The 20,277-nt window shown below is 44.2% G+C and overlaps 1 protein-coding gene across 1 annotated transcript in view; it reads right to left on the bottom strand.

Annotated features, from left to right (window-relative positions):
- The window catches only part of KIF5C (kinesin family member 5C), a gene marked incomplete at its 5' end in the record, with an annotated part of 177,576 nt that overhangs the window by 71,549 nt on the left and 85,750 nt on the right, over positions 1 to 20,277 (bottom strand). Inside the window, one exon of the mRNA XM_079710017.1 lies at positions 6,761 to 6,909. Within this exon, the coding sequence (XP_079566143.1) occupies positions 6,761 to 6,909 (149 nt within the window). The remainder of the gene's footprint in view (positions 1 to 6,760; positions 6,910 to 20,277) is intronic.

Here is a 20,277-nt window from a genome sequence, read left to right as displayed (position 1 = left end):
CGCTCCGCGGCATATGGGATCCTCCCAGACCGGGGCACGAACCCGTATCCCCTGCATCGGCAGGCGGACTCTCAACCACTGCGCCACCAGGGAGGCCCCAGGTAATTTCTATATCAAAGAAACGAAAAGGAAATCTTTAAGTTGCCAGATGGGTAAAAGCAGCTGGATACAAGATGTCATTATATAAATGGGAGGTTTAAAAAAAAACCATTCCTTTATGGGATTATTTTGCACTCAAAGAGCATCTTTTACCCTATTTCCTCAAAATATTGTAAGAAGCTTAAGACATTCTCTAATCCTTTCTACAGTAATTTTCTAATAAGCTGGTCACCCAGGACTCAGCATCCTCTTTACATTCTTCTTAAACAGGCCACACCATTCTCCCAGCGATCAGTATTTCTATTAGCGTTTCGTTGTGCTCTCAAAATAAGGAAGAGGGCCTAACAAATTAGACCTCTCAAATGAAATGCTAACTTCTGAAGTTCTACAATAATCATGAGTCTGAGAGGGGGGCCAGCATCTTCTACATATTTAATGCCAAAAAAGCAAATTGTGTCCGAACTACAGAGGCTGCACAGTTCCACAGAGCCCCCATCGGCCTCGAGGTTACAGATTTAGCTACTTAGAGAACCAAGCCTGCTGGCCTGGCAGGTTTTAAGTCTGGAGAACAAATCTGCTCTAGAGATTGCTGATTTTTCCACACCTTCTCAGATTGTGATGAAATAATTTCTTTGCATGACTTCAGCAGATGGGGTAAATCTCCATCCTCTGTTAGAAAATATTATATTATGCAAGAGATGCTGCAGATATGCAGTTTCATCAGGTCATTTCCCTGCACTTCTGACACCTGGATATTCAGGGCCTCTTTTTCTGACTGAAGCCCTTGTAAAAAGTTACCATTTTTTTAAAGAACAAAATTCAAAGAAGTACCAGAGAAGAGGGCATGTGTAAAGACTGACCTGGCAGAGACTGGGAACTATGGACTCAACCCCTCTCTAAGCATCATGCCCCTGGGCCTTCAGCCCTCCTTCCCCATCCTCTTGTCTAGAGTCTTTTTGGTGGATTGAGGAGGAGGGGGCAGCGGTGAACTGGAAGCTGAACTACCTAAATCTATCCCCACGTACAGGATGGTTCAAATCCTTTCTGTACATACGATCAACAAGCAACAGAGCTGGAAAAAAAGAAAGATCCTGTTTCTGACAGCTGCCCACTCCCTCTATCTGTCCTTAAGCAAGTAGGCTGAACAAATTTCCATGAGGCTAAAGTTGCCAACAGAGCCTCCAGATTTGCAGAAAGACCGCCTGTTGATTTTAGCCCACAAGATGTCACTAGGAGATTGTGGTGGACATGTGTTGTTTTTCAGACACTCAACAGCCATTCTCACAACAGCACCTTGACTGCCTTGTGAGGAACTGCCCCCTCCAGTGCATGTAGTCTTGGTCAGACAACACTTCAGGGTGTCCTGTCCTGCCCCAGACAAAGCACACCACCCAGCGCAGTATCCTCTGTCTCTCCAGGGCCTCTGGGTCTCCAACGCACGAGACAAGGATGGAAACACATTTAGAGGGGATCCACTCCAGACGTGGCCCCTTATAAGCCCAGTTCCTCAGCTGTTCTTTCGGTTCTGTGAGTCACTCATAGCCTTTTTTTTTTTTAATTGAAGAATAGCTGATTTACAAAGTTGTGTTAGTTTCAGGCATACACCAAAGTGATTCAGTTATACATACACGTCTATTCTTTTTCAGATTCTTTTCCGTTATAGGTTATTACAAGATACTGAATGTAGTTCCCTGCTTCCTCTTTTTGTTTAAGCTGGCAGGACCTTCACTGGCCCAGTGGGGAATGGAGCCAGGAGAGTGGAGGGTTCTCCCCACTCCTGCTTTGTAAAAACAAGGTGTGACACACACTCCCCTTAAGCTCCCACGCACATGCCCTGGGCCACGCTGCCTGAACGGCAGTGACAGAAATGAATTAAGGTTTGGTGTGGTATGTGCATTACTACGAGTCCCAGGCCATGTTCTGAGAATCAATGTTCTACTACACCCAGTGGAGAAAACCGCCAGGCTCGCATCGGAAGTAGCCCATTAAGCTATAAGAATATAGGTGGGGATGGGTTGAGGACCAGCCTATAGGCACGTAATAGGATAGTATTTCATGGCTTTTGAATGACTTTGGGCAGGGAATGCTCTCTCCTGTGGCCAACTGTATCAGACGTACCGCTCTTCACTTACTTACAGTATCTGCCTGGGCCCAACTGGCCTCTGAGACATCATATTATTTTGCCTTTCCTACTCCTTTGTATTCCTACCTCATTCTGTGTAACAGCAAACAGGCAAAAGCACAGGCACACACACATATGCATGCTTTTCCCTGCTACACTCCTCCTCTCCTGCTCTCCTAGCGCTGGAGTGGAGCAGCCAAATTTTTAAATTATAAACACTGTGCGAGGAAAGGAATCTCTTTCCCTAGGGAGGGTGCACACAGCTGACAACGCTCCTTTATCACGTTCTGACTGCAACCTGGGAATATCCATGTGTAGCCGTCACTGCAGTGAACTCAGCGGCTGCCCTCCCACAAGTTTAGAACCAATGTGCGTACCAAATTTCAGAAGAAAGTTGGAAATATCCTGCCACTTGGGTTGTAGTGGAGGGCACTGCCTCTTCTCTCCACTCCACCTTTCAAAATCCCTGCTCTCTAGCTGACACATCCCAGCCGTGCCCTCATGACCATGAGGAATCAGGGTGCACAGGACACCACAGAAGGAATTCCAGTCCCTTCTTTTCACACTCATCTCCATGGCCTAAACACAAACCACCAGGGCTGCACTCAAGCTGCACCCACAAGGGAAAGAGAATGAATTCAGGAGTCAGGTGCCCTGTGGAGTCACCTTGGGCGAGTCTCCTATCCTGCCTCAAGGGCTGCTGGAGGATTAAACGCCTAGTCTCGGAACAGGACAGAAAGCCTCCGGGTTTTGTTGGATGTGCAGTTAATCCTTAAAATAGTTCTTCATTCACACCTGGTCAAAGGACCACTCTACCACGCCTCCACCTGTCTCCTTTCCTGCCTGACATTTTTATACCACTACAGTAGGTTCTCTACATTTGAAAACTTTTGCTTCCAGAAAAAAAAAGTGTTAGCTTGCCGGACAGGAGAGCTCCATCGATCTCCCTACTCTGAATCACTCAGTGATTACATGGTAATGGTGGGGGTGAGTGGAGGGGTCTCTCAAGACCCTCCCTCTTCTCTTCCCTCTCCTCTCTTCAGGAGTCTATAGAGGACCTCACCCCTACCTATGCCTTCAATTACCTCCAAAAGATCCATGGCAGCTCCCCTGAGCTCCAGACCTAACTTCCTTTTTTTTTTTTTTTTTTTTTGCGGTACGCGGGCCTCTCCCATTGCGGAGCACAGGCTCCGGACGCGCAGGCTCAGTGGCCATGGCTCACGGGCCCAGCCGCTCCGCGACATGTGGGATCCTCCGGGGCCGGGGCACGAACCCGTGTCCCCTGCATCGGCAGGCGGACTCTCAACCACTGCACCACCAGGGAAGCCCCAGACCTAGCTTCTTATTTGGCATTTTCACCTGGATGTTGCGTGGGCACCTCAAACTCCTCTCCTCACCTCCCTTGCCTCCCTTCTGGTTCTCTTGTGTTTCTTGTCTCAGGGAGCACTTCTGCCCTCCATCCAACTCAGCAAGCTAGAAAACCTGACACTCTCTCTCCCTACGGCCTACTCCTCATCAAGCCCTGCTGAGTTCACCTCCTGAATACGTCTCCGGTCCGTCCATCTCTCTCCCTTTCCACTGCCCTGTCTCTCAATTCAACGACTATAATCTCATCCCTGGAAGACCACCCCAGGTCCTAGCCCTCCTCCCACACCCTCCAGTCCATCCTCCAACACAACCAATGTATCTTCAAAAATGCAAATCTCGGGGCTTCCCTGGTGGCGCAGTGGTTGAGAGTCCGCCTGCCAATGCAGGGGACACGGGTTCGTGCCCCGGTCCGGGAAGATCCCACATGCTGCAGAGTGGCTGGGCCCGTGAGCCATGGCTGCTGAGCCTGCACGTCCGGAGCCTGTGCTCCGCAACGGGAGAGGCCACAACAGTGAGAGGCCCGCGTACTGCAAAAAAAAAAAAAAGCAAATCTCATCATACAATCCGCAGCTGAATAACCTTGAATGGCTTCTCACTGCTTCCAAGATAATGACCAAAATCCTGAACAAGGACTACAAAGCCCTGTACGGGCCTGCCTGTCCTTCTCTCATCCATCTCAGCCGGTCTCACCCAGCCCCAGATCTCCACACTGGCCTTCGCTCCCGCCCGTCAGGGTCACTGTAAACCTGGCTCCTCCCACCCTACCCGCACTTCCACCCTCACCTATTTTGCTCAGCTAACTGCTCTGTTTCTCTCAGATCTTATTCCCTAGGTCACTTATTGGGGGAAATCTTTGCTGACTTGAGTCAAGCTCAGGGCCCTCTGCTGTAATAACTCTTAGCACCTTATACTTTCCCTTCTTGATGGACAGCACAGACTAGCTTCACACGGTTATTCATCGCGGTTGAAGCCTATCTCCCCCACCAGCCTGTAAGCTCCGTGAGGGCAGAGACCATGCCTGACCGCTCACCCTTTAACCTCCGGCACTGCATTAAACACATGCTTACTTAACAGATGTTTATGAAAGTCTATCACGTGTCAGAAACCATACATTAGTTCTCCTGAATTATGTCAGTTAAGGGCTTAGGTAGGATCTCACCCTATAGGGCATGGAAAACAGTAAATTTCTGAGTGGGTCTGCAAGGTGGGACAAAGAATTAAAATGATGCCAAGTGAAAAATCCAAGAGCAGGGGAGAGCGCCCAAAAGAGATGCAAGGCATGAGCGTGGGTTAGGCAAACAGGGCAGTGAGCAGATCCCAGAGGACAGCTGACTGAGGGATGGAGAACTGGAGGGTTGGAGCTTTGCAAAGGACAGGAAAGAAAAGAAAAAAACAAGGTTAGTTGCCCACACCACAGTGTTTCTAAGGCCAGTTCCTCCCCCCTTGTCAAAAGGCTTTACTGAATGTTCCAGTTGCCCAGCAGAGAAGTGACCCAAGAGAATCCCAGAAATAGAACAAAATTTCATACAGCCACTCCCTGCCTTGCCAAGCACTCCTCCCCACGCTCCTACTCCTGCCAAATTGAAAGGAATCATCCACCAGCCGCAGGTGCTGAATTATTCAATAATTCTAGCAGCTTTCAAAACACTTGTGCAGCTAGAAAATCTCCCCAAAAGAAAAGAATCGTGTTATTTAGGCTACTAGGTCATTTCTTGAACCTCTCTTGAATCCTGGTTGGTCACGTAATTGTTTTTTCAATTGAACAGTAGCTCATGGACACCCCACCCTTCCTAGCAAAAACAGTGGCAAACATATAATCACAAGACGATCTGCTGCTAACTCTGCAGTTATAAGCAGGCAGGTTACCTGCCAAACCTGCACAGCTGTCCCTAGGCTCCCGCACTTACCCAAGACTGAGATCTGATGCAGCACCTGAAATAAGTACCAAATGCGGCAGCAGAGAATCTGAAGAACAACCTCCAACTATCCACTATTCCCCTACACACACACCAAGCTGCCTTGTTTCAGTGAAAAAAAAAAGGGGGGGACTTCTACCTTCTAACCTTCGTCACCAAGCGAAAACCATTAAAATAATCTGTCTGAGCCTGGATCTGGAAACCCTTCTTCAGCACCTCGCCCACAACCCACCCACCACTGCATGTCAGCCCTCTGAGATGTTTTCTTTGAGCAGAACAAACCAAAGAGAATGTTTCAGGGAAAAAGAAAAATGAGTCACGAAACAAGCCTTTAAGGCTCCATTTTAGGACAGAGTTTCTTCAGGAATCCTCTATTTCTGGCTCTGAAGAAGCAGAGCATGAAGATGAATTGGACAAATAAAAATGCAAATATTTGCCAGCGGTGACTTTTAACCCCAAATCGATTATAAGACTCACATAGGAGAGAATGATATATTTCATTTAATCAAAAGCAATCAGAGCCCCCAAAGTCTTGGGCACTGCCCTCTAAACCTCAAACATGACTACCAGGGAGTGAATTACAGTTATAGACAGAGGCGTATCTCATTGCAAATAGATTAAGGGAACCTTGTAAACAGTCACTTGCCCACACTAAGAATGTATGTCAGGGGCTTCCCTGGTGGTGCAGTGGTTAAGAATCCGCCTTCCAATGCAGGGGACACGGGTTCGAGCCCTGGTCCGGGAAGATCCCACATGCCGTGGAGCAACTAAGCCCATGCGCCACGACTACTGAGCCTGCGCTCTAGAGCCCGCGAGCCACAACTACTGAAGCCTGCACACCTAGAGCCCATGCTCTGCAACAAGAGAAGCCACCACAACGAGCAGCCTGCGCACCGCAACGAAGAGTAGCCCCCGCTCACCGCAAATAGAGAAAGCCCGCGCGCAGCAACGAAGACCCAATGCACCCAAAATTTATTTATTAAAAATAAATTTAAAAAATTTAAAAAATTTAAAAAACCCTTCCCCCGAAAGCCATCAGGGAGTTTGGGCCAAAAAAAAAAAAGAATGTATGTCAGCCAAGTGATGGGGTGGGGTGAGGATGAGTGCTAGGGAATAAGACAACATCTGCTTGTTTACATGGGTGGTTGCAAGGCAGGACCAAGCTCCACCATCATCCACTCTTTCCCAAGTGCCCCAGGATGCCAACAGTTGTAGGGGGAAAAAAAGCACATGCTCATGCCTCATTCGTCCTTACCATTTCTCCACCTGTTTAGCTCCATCTCCAGATGCTGGAGAACATTCTTCAAAGTCTTGTTTTTCTCTTTCTCTTTTTCATACTTCTTCTTCCATTCTTCCGCTGTCAGCTCCAGGTTCACAGAGACTGTATTCTTGATGGTCTTAGCCCTGGGGTGAAAAACATAAGGGAAAAATTCTGAGCATAGCTACTAGCATTCGTTAAATCATGAATATAATTAAGCCTCAAATTCCTTTCACGCCAGAAGATTGGGACTTGGGGAGCACGAGGGACCCTAGAACTTTTACCTATCACCCTCCTAGCTGTATTAATGGCACCACTATTCCTAAGGCTCTAAACTCACCTTTCCGTTTTTATTTCTCCTTTACTTCCTGCCAGTCTCTAGATCCAATGGGATTTTCTTTATTTTTATATTTTTTTCTTTTTAAAAAATGAATTTATTTATTTATTTATGGCTACGTTGGGTCTTCATTGCTGCACACGGGCTTTCTCTAGTTGCGGCGAGCGGGGTCTACTCTTCGTTGCGGTGCGCGGGCTTCTCATTGCGGTGGCTTCTCTTGTTGCGGAGCACAGGCTCTAGGTGCGCGGGCTTCAGTAGTTGTGGTGCACAGGCTTAGTTGCTCCACGGCATGTGGGATGTCTTCCCGGACCTGGGCTCGAACCCGTGTCCCCTGCACTGGCAGGCAGATTCTTAACCACTGCGCCATCAGGGAAGTCCCAGGATTTTCATTCAAATTATCTCTTGGGGTCTTTCTCTATTCCCTCTGCCACCATCTTGGTCTATGTTCTCAGTAACAGCTTATGGTTATAGCCTTTTTCAAACATTCAGCATCCTCCTTTAAGCATCTTACAGACCACTGCCAGATTCATCTGCCCAAGTAGAGCTTTCTTTCAATTCAGTTAACTATGAAACACTGGGGATATACCAAGACAAACGAGACAAGGTCTCTGACCTTGGAGCTTACAGTTTCTCATACCAATAAATATACCAATAAATATAGCTGTTTCTCTTACTCATATGTGGTACCTAGAATCATCCCTGATGTGTTTTAACACATGCCAACACATGACACCCAAGACAGGTGGGTCACTTTATGAACTCAGCCTGGCCAGGTAAGACCGTGGCTCCCTGCCGGGCACATCCTTCCCCACCACCCAGGCAACTGTCACTAAGTACGAGTGAAGGGCCCACTTTTCTCAAGAAAAGTCATAAATTAAGATTTTTATTTGTATCTCCCAGTTTAAGACAATTCTTCAGAATGATGTGTGGGACAAACAAACATGTCTAATGGACACCATTTTGCCACTTGGGGTATAAGAGATGGAGTGGCCTCCTAGGATGGATGGCCTGGGGGGGAGTGTGATGCCACAGTGGATTTTTGGACAGTATCTCAAGGGAGCAAGAGGTGAGAGCTAAGGCACTGGGGGCTCCAGCCAGTAATGAAAATCAAATACATGATTCACCGACTTATGCACAAAAATGAACACATAAGCAGATTTATCCAATTAAAAAGTAAATTGACGGAGGGAGATGCAAGAGGGAGGGGATATGGGGATAATGTATAACTGATTCACTTTGTTATAAAGCAGAAACTAACACACCATTGTAAAGCAATTATACTCCAATAAAGATGTTTAAAAAAAAAATAAATGTAGGGCTTCCCTGGTGGTGCAGTGGTTGAGAGTCCACCTGCCGATGCAGGGGACACGGGTTCATGCCCCGGTCTGGGAAGATCCCACATGCCGCGGAGCGGCTGGGCCCGTGAGCCATGGCCGCTGAGCCTGCGTATCCGGAGTCTGTGCTCCGCAACGGGAGAGGCCACAACAGTGAGAGGCCTGCGTACCGAAAAAAAAAAAAAAAAAAAAAGTAAATTGACGATGGCAGAATTCCACTTATTGCATACTTCTGAAGTAAAAACTTCATTTAAAAATATGTGATATCCTGTTTTATTTGCTATTGACTTTTTCATTTTAAACTCCCACCAGTTCTTGTCCTGTCACATTTGCTGGCACTATCTGATGTGTGATTCAGGTTAATTACTGTTGTCATGAAATGACATTTTGGACATGATTTCTATTTCAGTGAAAGAAATTCAGCAGTCCTCACCAGTGCTGCAGACGTCATTCCAAAAATTAATTCCTAAAGCAGACAACTAAATAACCCAACTGTCAAAAGAGGAGTTAAGTGATTTCAATGTAATCATTTCAGTGTAATTCTCCCTCACTCACTGTAGCTTAAGGCTGCTGTCCCCAGAAGTGCTTCAACTCTAATTTTTCAAATAACAGCAATCTTATTGCTACTTTAAAGTCTAGGCCAATTTGACACTTTCACCTCACCTTCTAACATCCTCAGGCAGTGTCGTGGGTGTTTCTCAGATACAAGCACAAACACTGCAGCATCCATTATCAACTTAGTTTAGTAAGAAAGTGAACAATAACCTATGGCTGAAATGCTTGTGGACATTTAAGGGTATACTTTGAGGCTACTAATCTTTTTTTTTTAACATTTCTTTCTTCCTTCCTTCCTTCCTTCCTCCCTTCCTTCCTCCCTCCCTCCCTCCCTTCCTCCCTCCCTCCCTCCCTCCCTTCCTTCCTCCCTCCCTCCCTCCCTCTCTTCCTTTATTTCTGCGTTGGGTCTGTTGCTGCACACGGGCTTTCTCTAGTTGTGGCAGGCAGGGGCTGCTCTTTGTTGTGGTGCGCAGGCTTCTCACTGTGGTGGCTTCTCTTGTTGTGGAGCACGGGCTCCAGGTGTGCGGGCTTCAGTAGTTGTGGCACGCAGCTTCAGTAGTTGTGGCTTGCGGGATCTAGAGTGCAGGTTCAGTAGTTGTGGTGCACGGGCTTAGTTGCTCCGCAGCATGTGGGATCTTCCCGGACCAGGGCTCAAACCTGTGTCCCCTGCATTGGCGGGCGGATTCTTAACCACTGCACCACCAGGGAAGTCCAAGGCTACTAATCTTACTTTTTACATCATAAAGAGTCTCTTGATTTCCAGTGATACTAGAAAGAGAAGAGTAGAGCCTTTATGCTATACTCAGGCAGGTTTAGCCAGAAGTCCAATTTTGTGAGCAGACTCAACAAGGTTATCCCTCGTATAGCTGAACCTCATTCTCAAAGTTCTTTTAAGTTGTTGAGAAAACTCTTTTTCTCCCACTTCTGTAGTAATCTGAGTCCTGGCAAGAGATAGTCTACTCAAATTGGGAAGAGCTTAACAAAGGTATGGGATGGGTGATGGGAAATAACAAGGCATAATGGGTATCCCACATTAGTGATGGGGGTGCCATTACCACCCTTAGGCTAAAGGGGTCCCAGAGGGAGGGAGCTATAAGAAGAAGGTTGTCCATACTCACAGATACAGAGGATGAACTAGTGGTTACCAGTGGGGAGAGGGAAGTGGGGAGGGGCAAGATAGGGGTAGGGGATTAAGAGGTACAAACCACAATGCATAAAATAAATATGCTACAAGGATATATTGTATAGCACAGGGAATATAGTTCATATTTTATAATAACTATAAATGGAGTATAACCTTTAAAAATTGTGAATCACTGTATTGTACACCTGTAATTATATAATATTGTACATCAACTATACTTCAATTTTTAAAAAAGAGAACAAATAAAAAAAAATTTTTTAACCCTTATAAAAAAGAAGAAGGCTTCCCAGTAGAAGCTGTAACAGCCTTTGGTCTAAGAACACAGCCAACCCAAAGTGACCCTTCAGGGAAGGAGTCAAGAAATTAATACACTGACCTCACTCTCTTCTCTCCTTATGACTGCATGCCCATGTTCCTTCCCCATGGTGGAAACTAACTGGAAGCCAGAGGCAAGGGAGCCCATTGTAGCTGTCCAGACTGGTCACTGTCCCAGGGCACAGAGCAGAGCAAAGATGGTACAGAAACAATCCAGAGGAGCAGATGGAAGATATACAACCCAACTCCCATTTGGAACTGAGAACAATGGGGGGAAACCATGGCTCCTGCTGTCCTAGACAGACTCCATTCAGTCCCAAATGAGGCAAAAACATCATGCCTCTCCATCCGCTAAAGGTAGAACATGAAGAAATCAGCTAACACTGATTGGGAGAGAGATTAATTATCACAATAGTGTTCTACAGATTTAAAACAATCTGAAATAAAATCTCAGGAGTTTTGCATGTGTCTGTGGAAATTGACAACCTGATTCTAAGATTTATAATAAAAATAAAGAGGGCCAAGAATAGCAAAGACAGTTTTGAAGGACAAAGCTGGAGGATGGAATATCAACACATTATAAAGCCACAGTAATTAAAACTGATTAAATAGTCCAGAAACTTTAGAATAGAAACAGAATAGATTATCCAGAAACAGACACTCAGCTATGTAGCCATTTGATTTACAACAAAGGTGCACATATAGCACAGAGGGAAGGGATGCTCCTTTCAGTACACGGTGCTGGGGCCGGGGTGGAGGTGACGATCTTTATCAACTCCCCCAATAACATATAAAAAATTATATTTCAGATGAATCATATGCATAAATGTGAAAGGTAAAATAATAAAGCTGCTAGAAGAAAAGAGAGTATCTTTAAGACCTTGGGGTAGGCAAAAATTAATTTCTTAAATAGAATAGAAAGAAAAAATAAATTTGACTTCATAAAAATTTAAAACCCTCTCTTCATTAAAAGCCACCATTAAAAGAATTAAAACATAAGCTGCAAAGTGAGAGAAGATATAAACAATCCATATATCTGCCAAAGGACTTATCCAGAATAATCCCTATAAATCAATCAGAAAAATGCAGACAACTGGTGAAAACACTGGGCAAAGATCTGAGTAGGAACTTCACAAAAGAAGTGCCAATAAATACCACCCACAAAGGGTGCCAAACAACATTAGCCTTCAGGGAAATGCAAAATAAAATGACAGTAAGATACTTTTACACACCCAATAGGATGGTTAAAAATTGTTAAACTGATAATACCAAGTGTTGATGAGGATGTGCAGTGACTATAATACTCAATTGCTACGAGAGGGAGTATAAGCTATTCCAATCATTTTAGAAAACTTTTTGGTACTATCTATTAAAAGTAAATATCTTATATCCTATGAGCTAGCAATTCCACTCATAGGTATATAACCGACAGAAATGAGGACATACGTTCACCTAAAGACATGACAACCAATGTCATAGCAACTTCATTTATAATAGCCGCAAGATGAAAACAATCCAAATAACCATCAACAGTAGAATGGATACATACATGCTATATTCATACAATAAAATATTATATAACTATGAAAACTAAACTACTCCTACACCTAACAATGTAGTGTACTTCAAAGATACAATGTTGCATAAAAGAAGCCAGATACAAAATAATACTGCATGTTTTTATTTGTATCAAGTTCAAAGACAGCAAACAGTAATCTAAGTTGACAGAAGTCAGGATGACACTTACCCATGAGAGTTGGGTACCAACTGGGAAGGTTCAAAGAGAGGCTTCTAAGATGCCAGGTGGTGGTTACATGTGAATATACATGTATATTTAAATTTTTACTGAGTTGCATACTTAAATGTATTTTACTATATGTATGTTATATTCAACAAAAATAAGTTAAGAAAAATAAACTGATGTGGAAAGAAATCAAGTCAGATACAAGAATTTCTAGATTGTGGAAGAAACAGGAGTTACTAAGAGAGATACTGAACTTCTGTGCCTGGATTTATTTCTTTTTAATAGAACAAATATTCTCCTATCTAGGAGGTTGAAACCAACCTTGCAAAATGGAAATAAAGAGTGTCTTGGTCCCTTGTTCCCACAAGAGACCTAGAATAAAAGAATGATGAACATCTATAATCTCTTTTTGCTTCTTACCATGAACTTTAGGAAAATCTACAGAGTAAAAGGGCCTAATGATTAGGTTCTATCTAATTTTGCCGCCAGTGTGGATTAGCTAGTGGTCTGATGAGTTTTGTTTTGTTTTGTTTTGTTTTTGCCTTGTTCACTGTAGAGCATGTCCAAGTGTCTTCCAGCTCTCATACTCTTTGCTCTTTTATTTTGGTATTTTCCACATACGTGCTAGCTGTCAATCACACTAAGCAGTGTTACATCTGGACCCTCTGTTCAAACACAGTGAATAAACACGGATCCTGGGCACTCAGGACACAGTGCCAGGACCCATGAGCATTTCCTGCTCAGCCTGGTTTGCAAAAGAATTTCAGGTAGCTAACAAGGAAACATAAAATTGATGGGATAGCAGAAATTAAGAAATGCTCTTAAGGCAGGTTTTATCATTTTTTCTAGCTGAAGCTATATAGCAATAGCAATACCACCCAGCCCTATAGTTTTGGGACATCACCTCCTTGATACAGGAAAAAACCCCAGTAATCCATGGGAGCCTTACCATAGCCATGAACTTACTGCTCATTCATCATCTTTATGGGTCAATCTCACTCTGCTAACATATGATTGATCCAGTGTGACCTCATCACTCACAAGGGAGCACAAAAGTATCTTGGGTCTTCACTTTCAAAGATCCTCAGTTTGGTTTTTCAACCAGATCCCCTAAGCTGTATACAGAAATAAATGCCTGTTCCACAAGCTATGACCATAGCAGACACTGAGCAAAATCCTAACCAAAGGCTAGTTAGGGGAAGAACCTTAATTAATATTAGGTTTACAACTTAATAGCAAGACCTACTTAGCAGGAATGAGCCAAATCTTAAAGGTACAATGATCAGGGTTTCTGTTTTGCAGTTTTTCTTTGCTTCAGCTTTCTTTAGAGAGTTAAGCACCACTTAAATAATATGATCTAGGCCTGCACCAGATATAATATCTCTTCTCCCCATAGGGAGGGAACCAGGATCCGGTTTTTAAAAGATCTCAAAGCTAACGAATGTTAACCATTTTTGGAGAAGGCAGACCAAGCATAGCAGACAGAGAGCAGAGGCCACAGTACATATTCCACCTAGATCTCCATACAAAGACAGTTACGTCAGAAAAGGATACACTGACATATTCCACTGAAGGGTGGAAAGAGGAAGACTCCACCCCTCTGTCCCCGCGTGTTCTGTTATGTCCTCCTCAGCACCTCTCAGTTACTCTGTCACTGAACTCGCAATTTACTTGTTCAGAACCACATGCCCAGGCTTCCAAGATTACTGATCATGTGCATTTCTACCACCTTCATTAAGCCCCCATATGTGATGTCACCATTATTTGGCACTTGAATCAAACCCTTGTTGAAGAGGGGAAGTTGTAGAACCACTGGTTCACATCACTCTATGTCCTGTTAAATCCCGTCCCCACCTATTTCCTGAATAATTGCCTATATTTGTACTTTCTGGCCAAGATCAGTTCTAAATGATAGAGAAACTACATACTGTTGGAGTTTCTTCAAATTACCTTGGCCTCCCCTGGAACAGCCAGGAAGATGTTTGTTCTTGGTACCTTCCTATCCCTTGTTTTCAGCATTTTCTTTCCCTCTCCAGGATAGTAGTGGCATTTGAACAAGGAGCTCTAGATAAACCCACACCTTCGATGCATAGAATAAATCTGTAATGTATGATTCCACATGGTGAATGGTGTGCATGAGAGAGAGATAAAGAGACTGAGATCCTCTCATTGTGGGGTGAAAGAGGGTAGCCCAGCATCCCTCTCTATCAGTCAGGGTTCTCCAGAGAAACAGAACCAACAGGGGAGGGAGAGGGAGAGAGGGAGAGGGAGAGAGATCTTATATATCTGATATCTTATATAGCAGAGAGGATATCTATCTATCTATCTATCATCTACTGAAATTGGCTCACTGGAAACTCAGGCAGAAATCGATGCTATAGTCTTGAGGCAGAGTTTCTTCTCCAGAAAACCTCAGTTTTTGCTCTTAACGCCTTCATCTGATTGGATGAGGCTCACCCGTATTATGGAGGATAATGTGTTTTACTTAAAGTCAACTGATGGTAGATGGTAACCACATCCACAAAAAAATTTCAGAGCAACACCTAGGTTAGTGTTTGATTAAATAATTGGCTACTACAGCCTGGTCAAGTTAACACATAAAACGATCACACCTTCTATCTGCTCTGGGTCCTAGTTCCCATATAAAACACCTAACCTTCTTCTGGACACATGACTGCTGCAAAGCACCTTCCCATTTCCCGGTTAAGGCCATTTCCCTGCCCATGAGTCGGGGATGTAGGGAAGGAGGAATTAAAAGCTTTAAATTTTGTCTTTTGAAAAATTTTAATCTCCGGAGAAACATTAAGAAATGACCAGCTTTGGGGGCTTCCCTGGTGGCGCAGTGGTTGAGAGTCTGCCTGCCGATGCAGGGGACGTGGGTTCGTGCCCCGGTCCGGGAAGATCCTACATGCCGCGGAGTGGCTGGGCCCATGAGCCATGGCCGCTGGGCCTGCGTGTCCGGAGCCTGTGCTCCGCAACGGGAGAGGCCACAGCAGTGAGAGGCCCGCGTACCGCAAAAAAAAAAAGAAATGACCAGCTTGGATAAAGATTTGGCATCTGGTTAAACTAACTGTCATCCACAGCGTTTCCTCCTCCAAGAGCAAAGATTAACCCTACTGGTGTTTGGCAACAAGCCCTCCAACAGGGGGTGATTTGATTCTTTCTCCATCCTATGTCAAACCTGCAGCCAAGCATCTCCCTTAGCCAAAGTGCTTGCTCTAGTCCCGCAGGGAACTTGTTCTTATGCTCTGGGGACATGCATTTTGCACACACACCACTCAGGCTCTGCCTAATCCAGCTGCCATTAAACCGAGCGTGAATGGCACCATTTTTTTTTCAAAAAGTGCATATTGGAAAAAGAAAAAAGAATATTACTTTTCCTAAACTATCCATTCTCCTTTCACATTTAACATATAAATAAAGCCTTTAAATTATTCATGCTGGATCAATCAAATTCTTGGTGTCAACAATGTGCTGATTCAGGCTTTTTCTAAACTGATTGGTCTGCCCCCTGGGGACCCACCTTTCCCTCATTACCATAACAAATCAAGGTACATTAAATAGGCTTCCATGATTGGGTGATTTGATAATTGATAACTGGGTGCTTTTCACACTTCTAAAACTTAAAAATAACCTTTTTGAATAGTGCTATAAAAGTACTTTGGGGACTTCCCTGGGCGCAGTGGTTAAGAATCCACCTGCCAATGCAGGGGATACAGGTTCAAGCCCTGGTCCGGGAAGATCCCACATGCCACGGAGCAACTAAGCCTGTGCACCACGACTACTGAGCCTGTGCTCTAGAGCCCGCGAGCCACAACTACTGAGCCCGTGTGCCACAACTACTGAAGCCCACGTGCCTAGAGCCCGTGTTCCGTATCAAGAGACACCACTGCAATGAGAAGGTCGTGCACCACAACAAAGAGTAGCCCCTGCTCACTACAACTAGAGAAAGCCTGAGCGCAGAAATGAAGACCCAATGCACCAATTAAATAAATAAATAAATAAATTTATTAATATATATTAAAAAAAAAGAACGCATTACCTTTCCTCCAAAGGTTTTAGTATGCCTGACAGCACTTCATTTAAAAGAAAAAAAAGGGGGGCTTCCCTGGTGGCGCAGTGGTTGAGAATCTGCCTGCCAATGCAGGGGACACGGGTTCGAGCCCTGGTCTGGGAAGATCCCACATGCCGCGGAGCAACTGGGCCCATGAGCCACAACTACTGAGCCTGTGCGTCTGGAGCCTGTGCTCCGCAACAAGAGAGGCCGCGATAGTGAGAGGCCCTGCGCACCGCAATGAAGAGTGGCCCCCACTCGCCGCAACTAGAGAAAGCCCTCGCACAGAAACGAAGACCCAACGCAAATAAAAATAAATAAATAAATTTTTTTTAAAAAAAGTACTTCGGAAGAGTAATTAAAGACTAAAAAAATGAAACTCTGGGAGCCAGATGAAAAAGAAAAATTAGTGAAAGTGCTCTAATTTGAGTCCCCATCCCTTAAAGTAGGAAGTGTTCAGCTTCCTGACAGAGGACGGCTTTTTGACTCTCTGCTGCCCTCAGTCATCTATATACTCTGTCATGTTTCTACTGCATCAAAGGACCTACTACTGTTTTATTCAGAACATCAATACAGTATAGCCTAGCAACAAACATGGACTTTCTTCGTGTCCTTGAAAGAACCACGTGGCAAGAACTAAGTAACTTCATGCTGCCCTTAGGTTTGGCCACCCCTGCAACAAGAATATCATGAACACTCGTCATACTGAATTTGGGAGACTCCCGGCAGTCTCTTCTGAGTTCATACTGCTTAATCTCATTAGCTATCAGATACCATGTCTAATCTGATGTTCAGACTCATGTCTGCGTGTCATTGGGTTCAATGTGTGAAGTTAACAATAAATCGGGTACTGGCCCCACAGAGAAGTTAGATGTCTTTGGAGAACCCATTAACTAACTTGAAGATGGAGGAAAGGGAACAAAATTTCACACATTTCTAATTAAAGGCAGGAAAACAAACCAGATCGAAACCCAACCAAATTTCTGGACGTAATGGTGTCATAGTTCAGCACCCGCTCTAATGTTCTAGGGATTCCTACATAATAAGCATTAGGTTCCTCTGTTCATTCATCTTGATAACATTTGTCTGTTGACCACCTACGGTGTCCTAGTTGTCCTAGGTGCTTGTTGGGACAACTGAGTCTGGTAATAAACTAGCCCTTGTCCTCATGGAGCCTAGTACCCAGATGACTCTGACTAAAGATTATAGACCAACCTATTTCATTTGAAAATATAGTTGACATACTATTTATTTCCTGGAATCCTAAATTATCAGCAGGATTTCTTTTTGTTTTAATATGCATACTAAGGGTCTTTTTATTTTTTTTTTTAACATCTTTATTGGAGTATAACTGCTTTACAATGTTGTGTTAGTTTCTGCTGTATAACAAAGTGAATCAGCTATATGTATACATATATCCCCATATCCACTTCCTCTTGCGTCTCCCTCCCACCCTCCCTATCCCACCCTTCTAGGTAGACACAAAGCACCGAGCTGATCTCCCTGTGCTATGCAGCTGCTTCCCACTAGCTATCTATTTTACATTTGGTAGTGTATATGTCAATGCTACTCTCTCACTTTGTCCCAGTTTACCCTTCCCCCTCCCTGTGTCCTCAAGTCCATTCTCTACATCTGCGTCTTTATTCCTGTGCTGCCCCTAGGTTCATCAGAACCTTTTTTTTTTTTTAGATTCCATATATCTATATATAGATACCATAAATACAGTATTTATTTTTCTCTTTCTGACTTATTTCAGTCTGTATGACGGACTCTAGGTCCATCCACCTCACTACAAATAACTCAGTTTCGTTTCTTTTATCGTATATACGTGTCACATCTTTTTGATCCATTCATCTGTCGATGGACACTTAGGTTGCTTCCATGCCCTGGCTATTGTAAACAGTGTTGCAATGAACATTGTGGTACATGACTCTTGGAATTATGGTTTTCTCAGGATATATGCCCAGTAGTGGGATTGCTGGGTCGTATGGTAGTTCTATTTTTAGTTTTTTAAGGAACCTCCACACTGTTCTCTCTATAGAGGCTGTATCAATTTACATTCCCACCAACAGTGCAAGAGGGTTCCCTTTCTCCACACCCTCTCCAGCATTTATTGTTTGTAGATTTTTGATGATGGCCATTGTGACTGGTGTGAGGTGATACCTCACTGTAGTTTTGATTTGCATTTCTCTAATGATTAGTGATGTTGAGCATCCTTTCATGTGTTTGTTGGCCATCTGTTTATCTTCTTTGGAGAAATGTCTATTTAGGTTTTCTTCAGCAGCATTTCTTTAATCATTCATTCCAGAAATTTAATTCTACTCCTACTTCATTCAGTCCTGATCCTTATATTACACCCATATCCTTGTACATTATGTCACGTTCAGTCCAGTCCCATGCATGGCCATGACTTCTCAAGCCTGTTGAAAGATGGAGGAAAGGGGGGACTTGCAATCACTGGACACCTTATTCTGTGCCAGCCCTTGTGCTACGTAAAAACGGAAGCAACTCATTTAATCCTCCCAATAATTATCAGAAGTAGGTGTTATTATATTTCTTCCTATAGGCAAGGAGATTCAGGCTCCAAGAGAAGGAAATGAGAGAAAAAAAATGGGTGAGAAGCAGAGCTTAGCTTCAAAGCTGGAGTAACTGACCCCAGAGGGCTGTGCTCATCAAGGTCCCTGATCAAGCAGCCCACATGGAAGAGGCTGTGGGTCAAATGATATAGTCTCGGTCCTATAACATCCCGCACGTTTAGTTATTTACTGGCTGTGTGGTCTCAGGGGCAGGACCTAATGGCTTGGAGCCAAAGCCTCAATTTCATCCTCTGCACAAAGGGGAGAGATGCCTACCTGATAGAATTTCTATAAGGATTTTGACATGCCTGGTACACACTAGTTCCTTTAAAAAAGTGCTAATGATAATGATGATACTGATGATGGCTTCACTGAGATCAGAAGAAAGATAATCATCGTTCAGACTTATACCTAAGACTCTTCCTATAGACAGCTGCAAATGCCTACCAAGAGCAGCAGCCTTGAGACAGAGCCCATGCCCCAGGAAGACTCTGGCTTGCAAAGATTCAGATTATCTTTGCTTTGTGGATGAGAATTTTTTTTAAGAGATGTTCCCTTTGTAAACGCATTCAGTGCTGGTTTCCTCAAACATGTCTTCAGAGGAAACTGTTAAAGCTCAAGTTTAAGAAACCAGGAGAGATGGGGCAAGCAGGATGATCACCACAGTACTCTATGTTTCCCATAAACAGATACAGGTTTATAGGTATTCTGTACCCTTAAGAAAAAGTAGGTGTTATCCTACTGCAATCCATTGACCTAAGCATTGTGCTAATCAAGGAAGTGATCTGAGAGGAAGTAAAGGACCCAAATCCAATTTAAAAGATATATTAGTTCTACAACCGTTCAGTGTAATTATTATTTATTTAGACATCCCACAGGTGCCATGACTGGGTAATTCTATGTTCTGTTGAGGGTTCAGGAAATGACTGGGGTTTAATGAAGTTTAAACAAGCCGTAACAATCTCCCATTCAGAATGCCGACCACCATCTGGCCTTTCGCTAGGCATCTTAAACGATTTCTCAGGCATAACCACACAACACACTCCCAGGAGGAAGGCAGAGGGAGTGCTCCGTGCAAAAGGCAGCTGGAGCCCGCAGAGAACTGGTAACTTGTCTAAAGATCACACAGTTGTTTGAAGGGAATGACAGCAGTAGAATCCACAACTCCCAACCTCAGGTTCAGGCTCAGCCCATTGAGCATGGAAGATGCTCAGATTGCCCCAAGCCACAACACCCCAGCACTCTGGGAACTAGCACCTGAGGCAGCCATGCAGGGAGGATGGGGCTCAACACCTGAAACTGACAGGCCATTACTGAAGATCAAGAAAGGAAGGGATGAACTAACCCATACCCACGAACGTTGTTGTAGGATTACTGACTGTCCTTGCTGCCTACCTAGTAAAATTCTCAGACATCTAGGAAATCTCCTTTGGACATTTTGTTTGTTTGTTTGTT

The sequence above is a fragment of the Hyperoodon ampullatus genome (genome assembly GCF_949752795.1).
Source record: "Hyperoodon ampullatus genome assembly, chromosome: 8".
NCBI classification, from domain to species: Eukaryota; Metazoa; Chordata; class Mammalia; order Artiodactyla; family Ziphiidae; genus Hyperoodon; species Hyperoodon ampullatus.
Note: the sequence above shows the minus strand (reverse complement) of the source record. Positions and strands in the feature narration are given on the sequence as shown.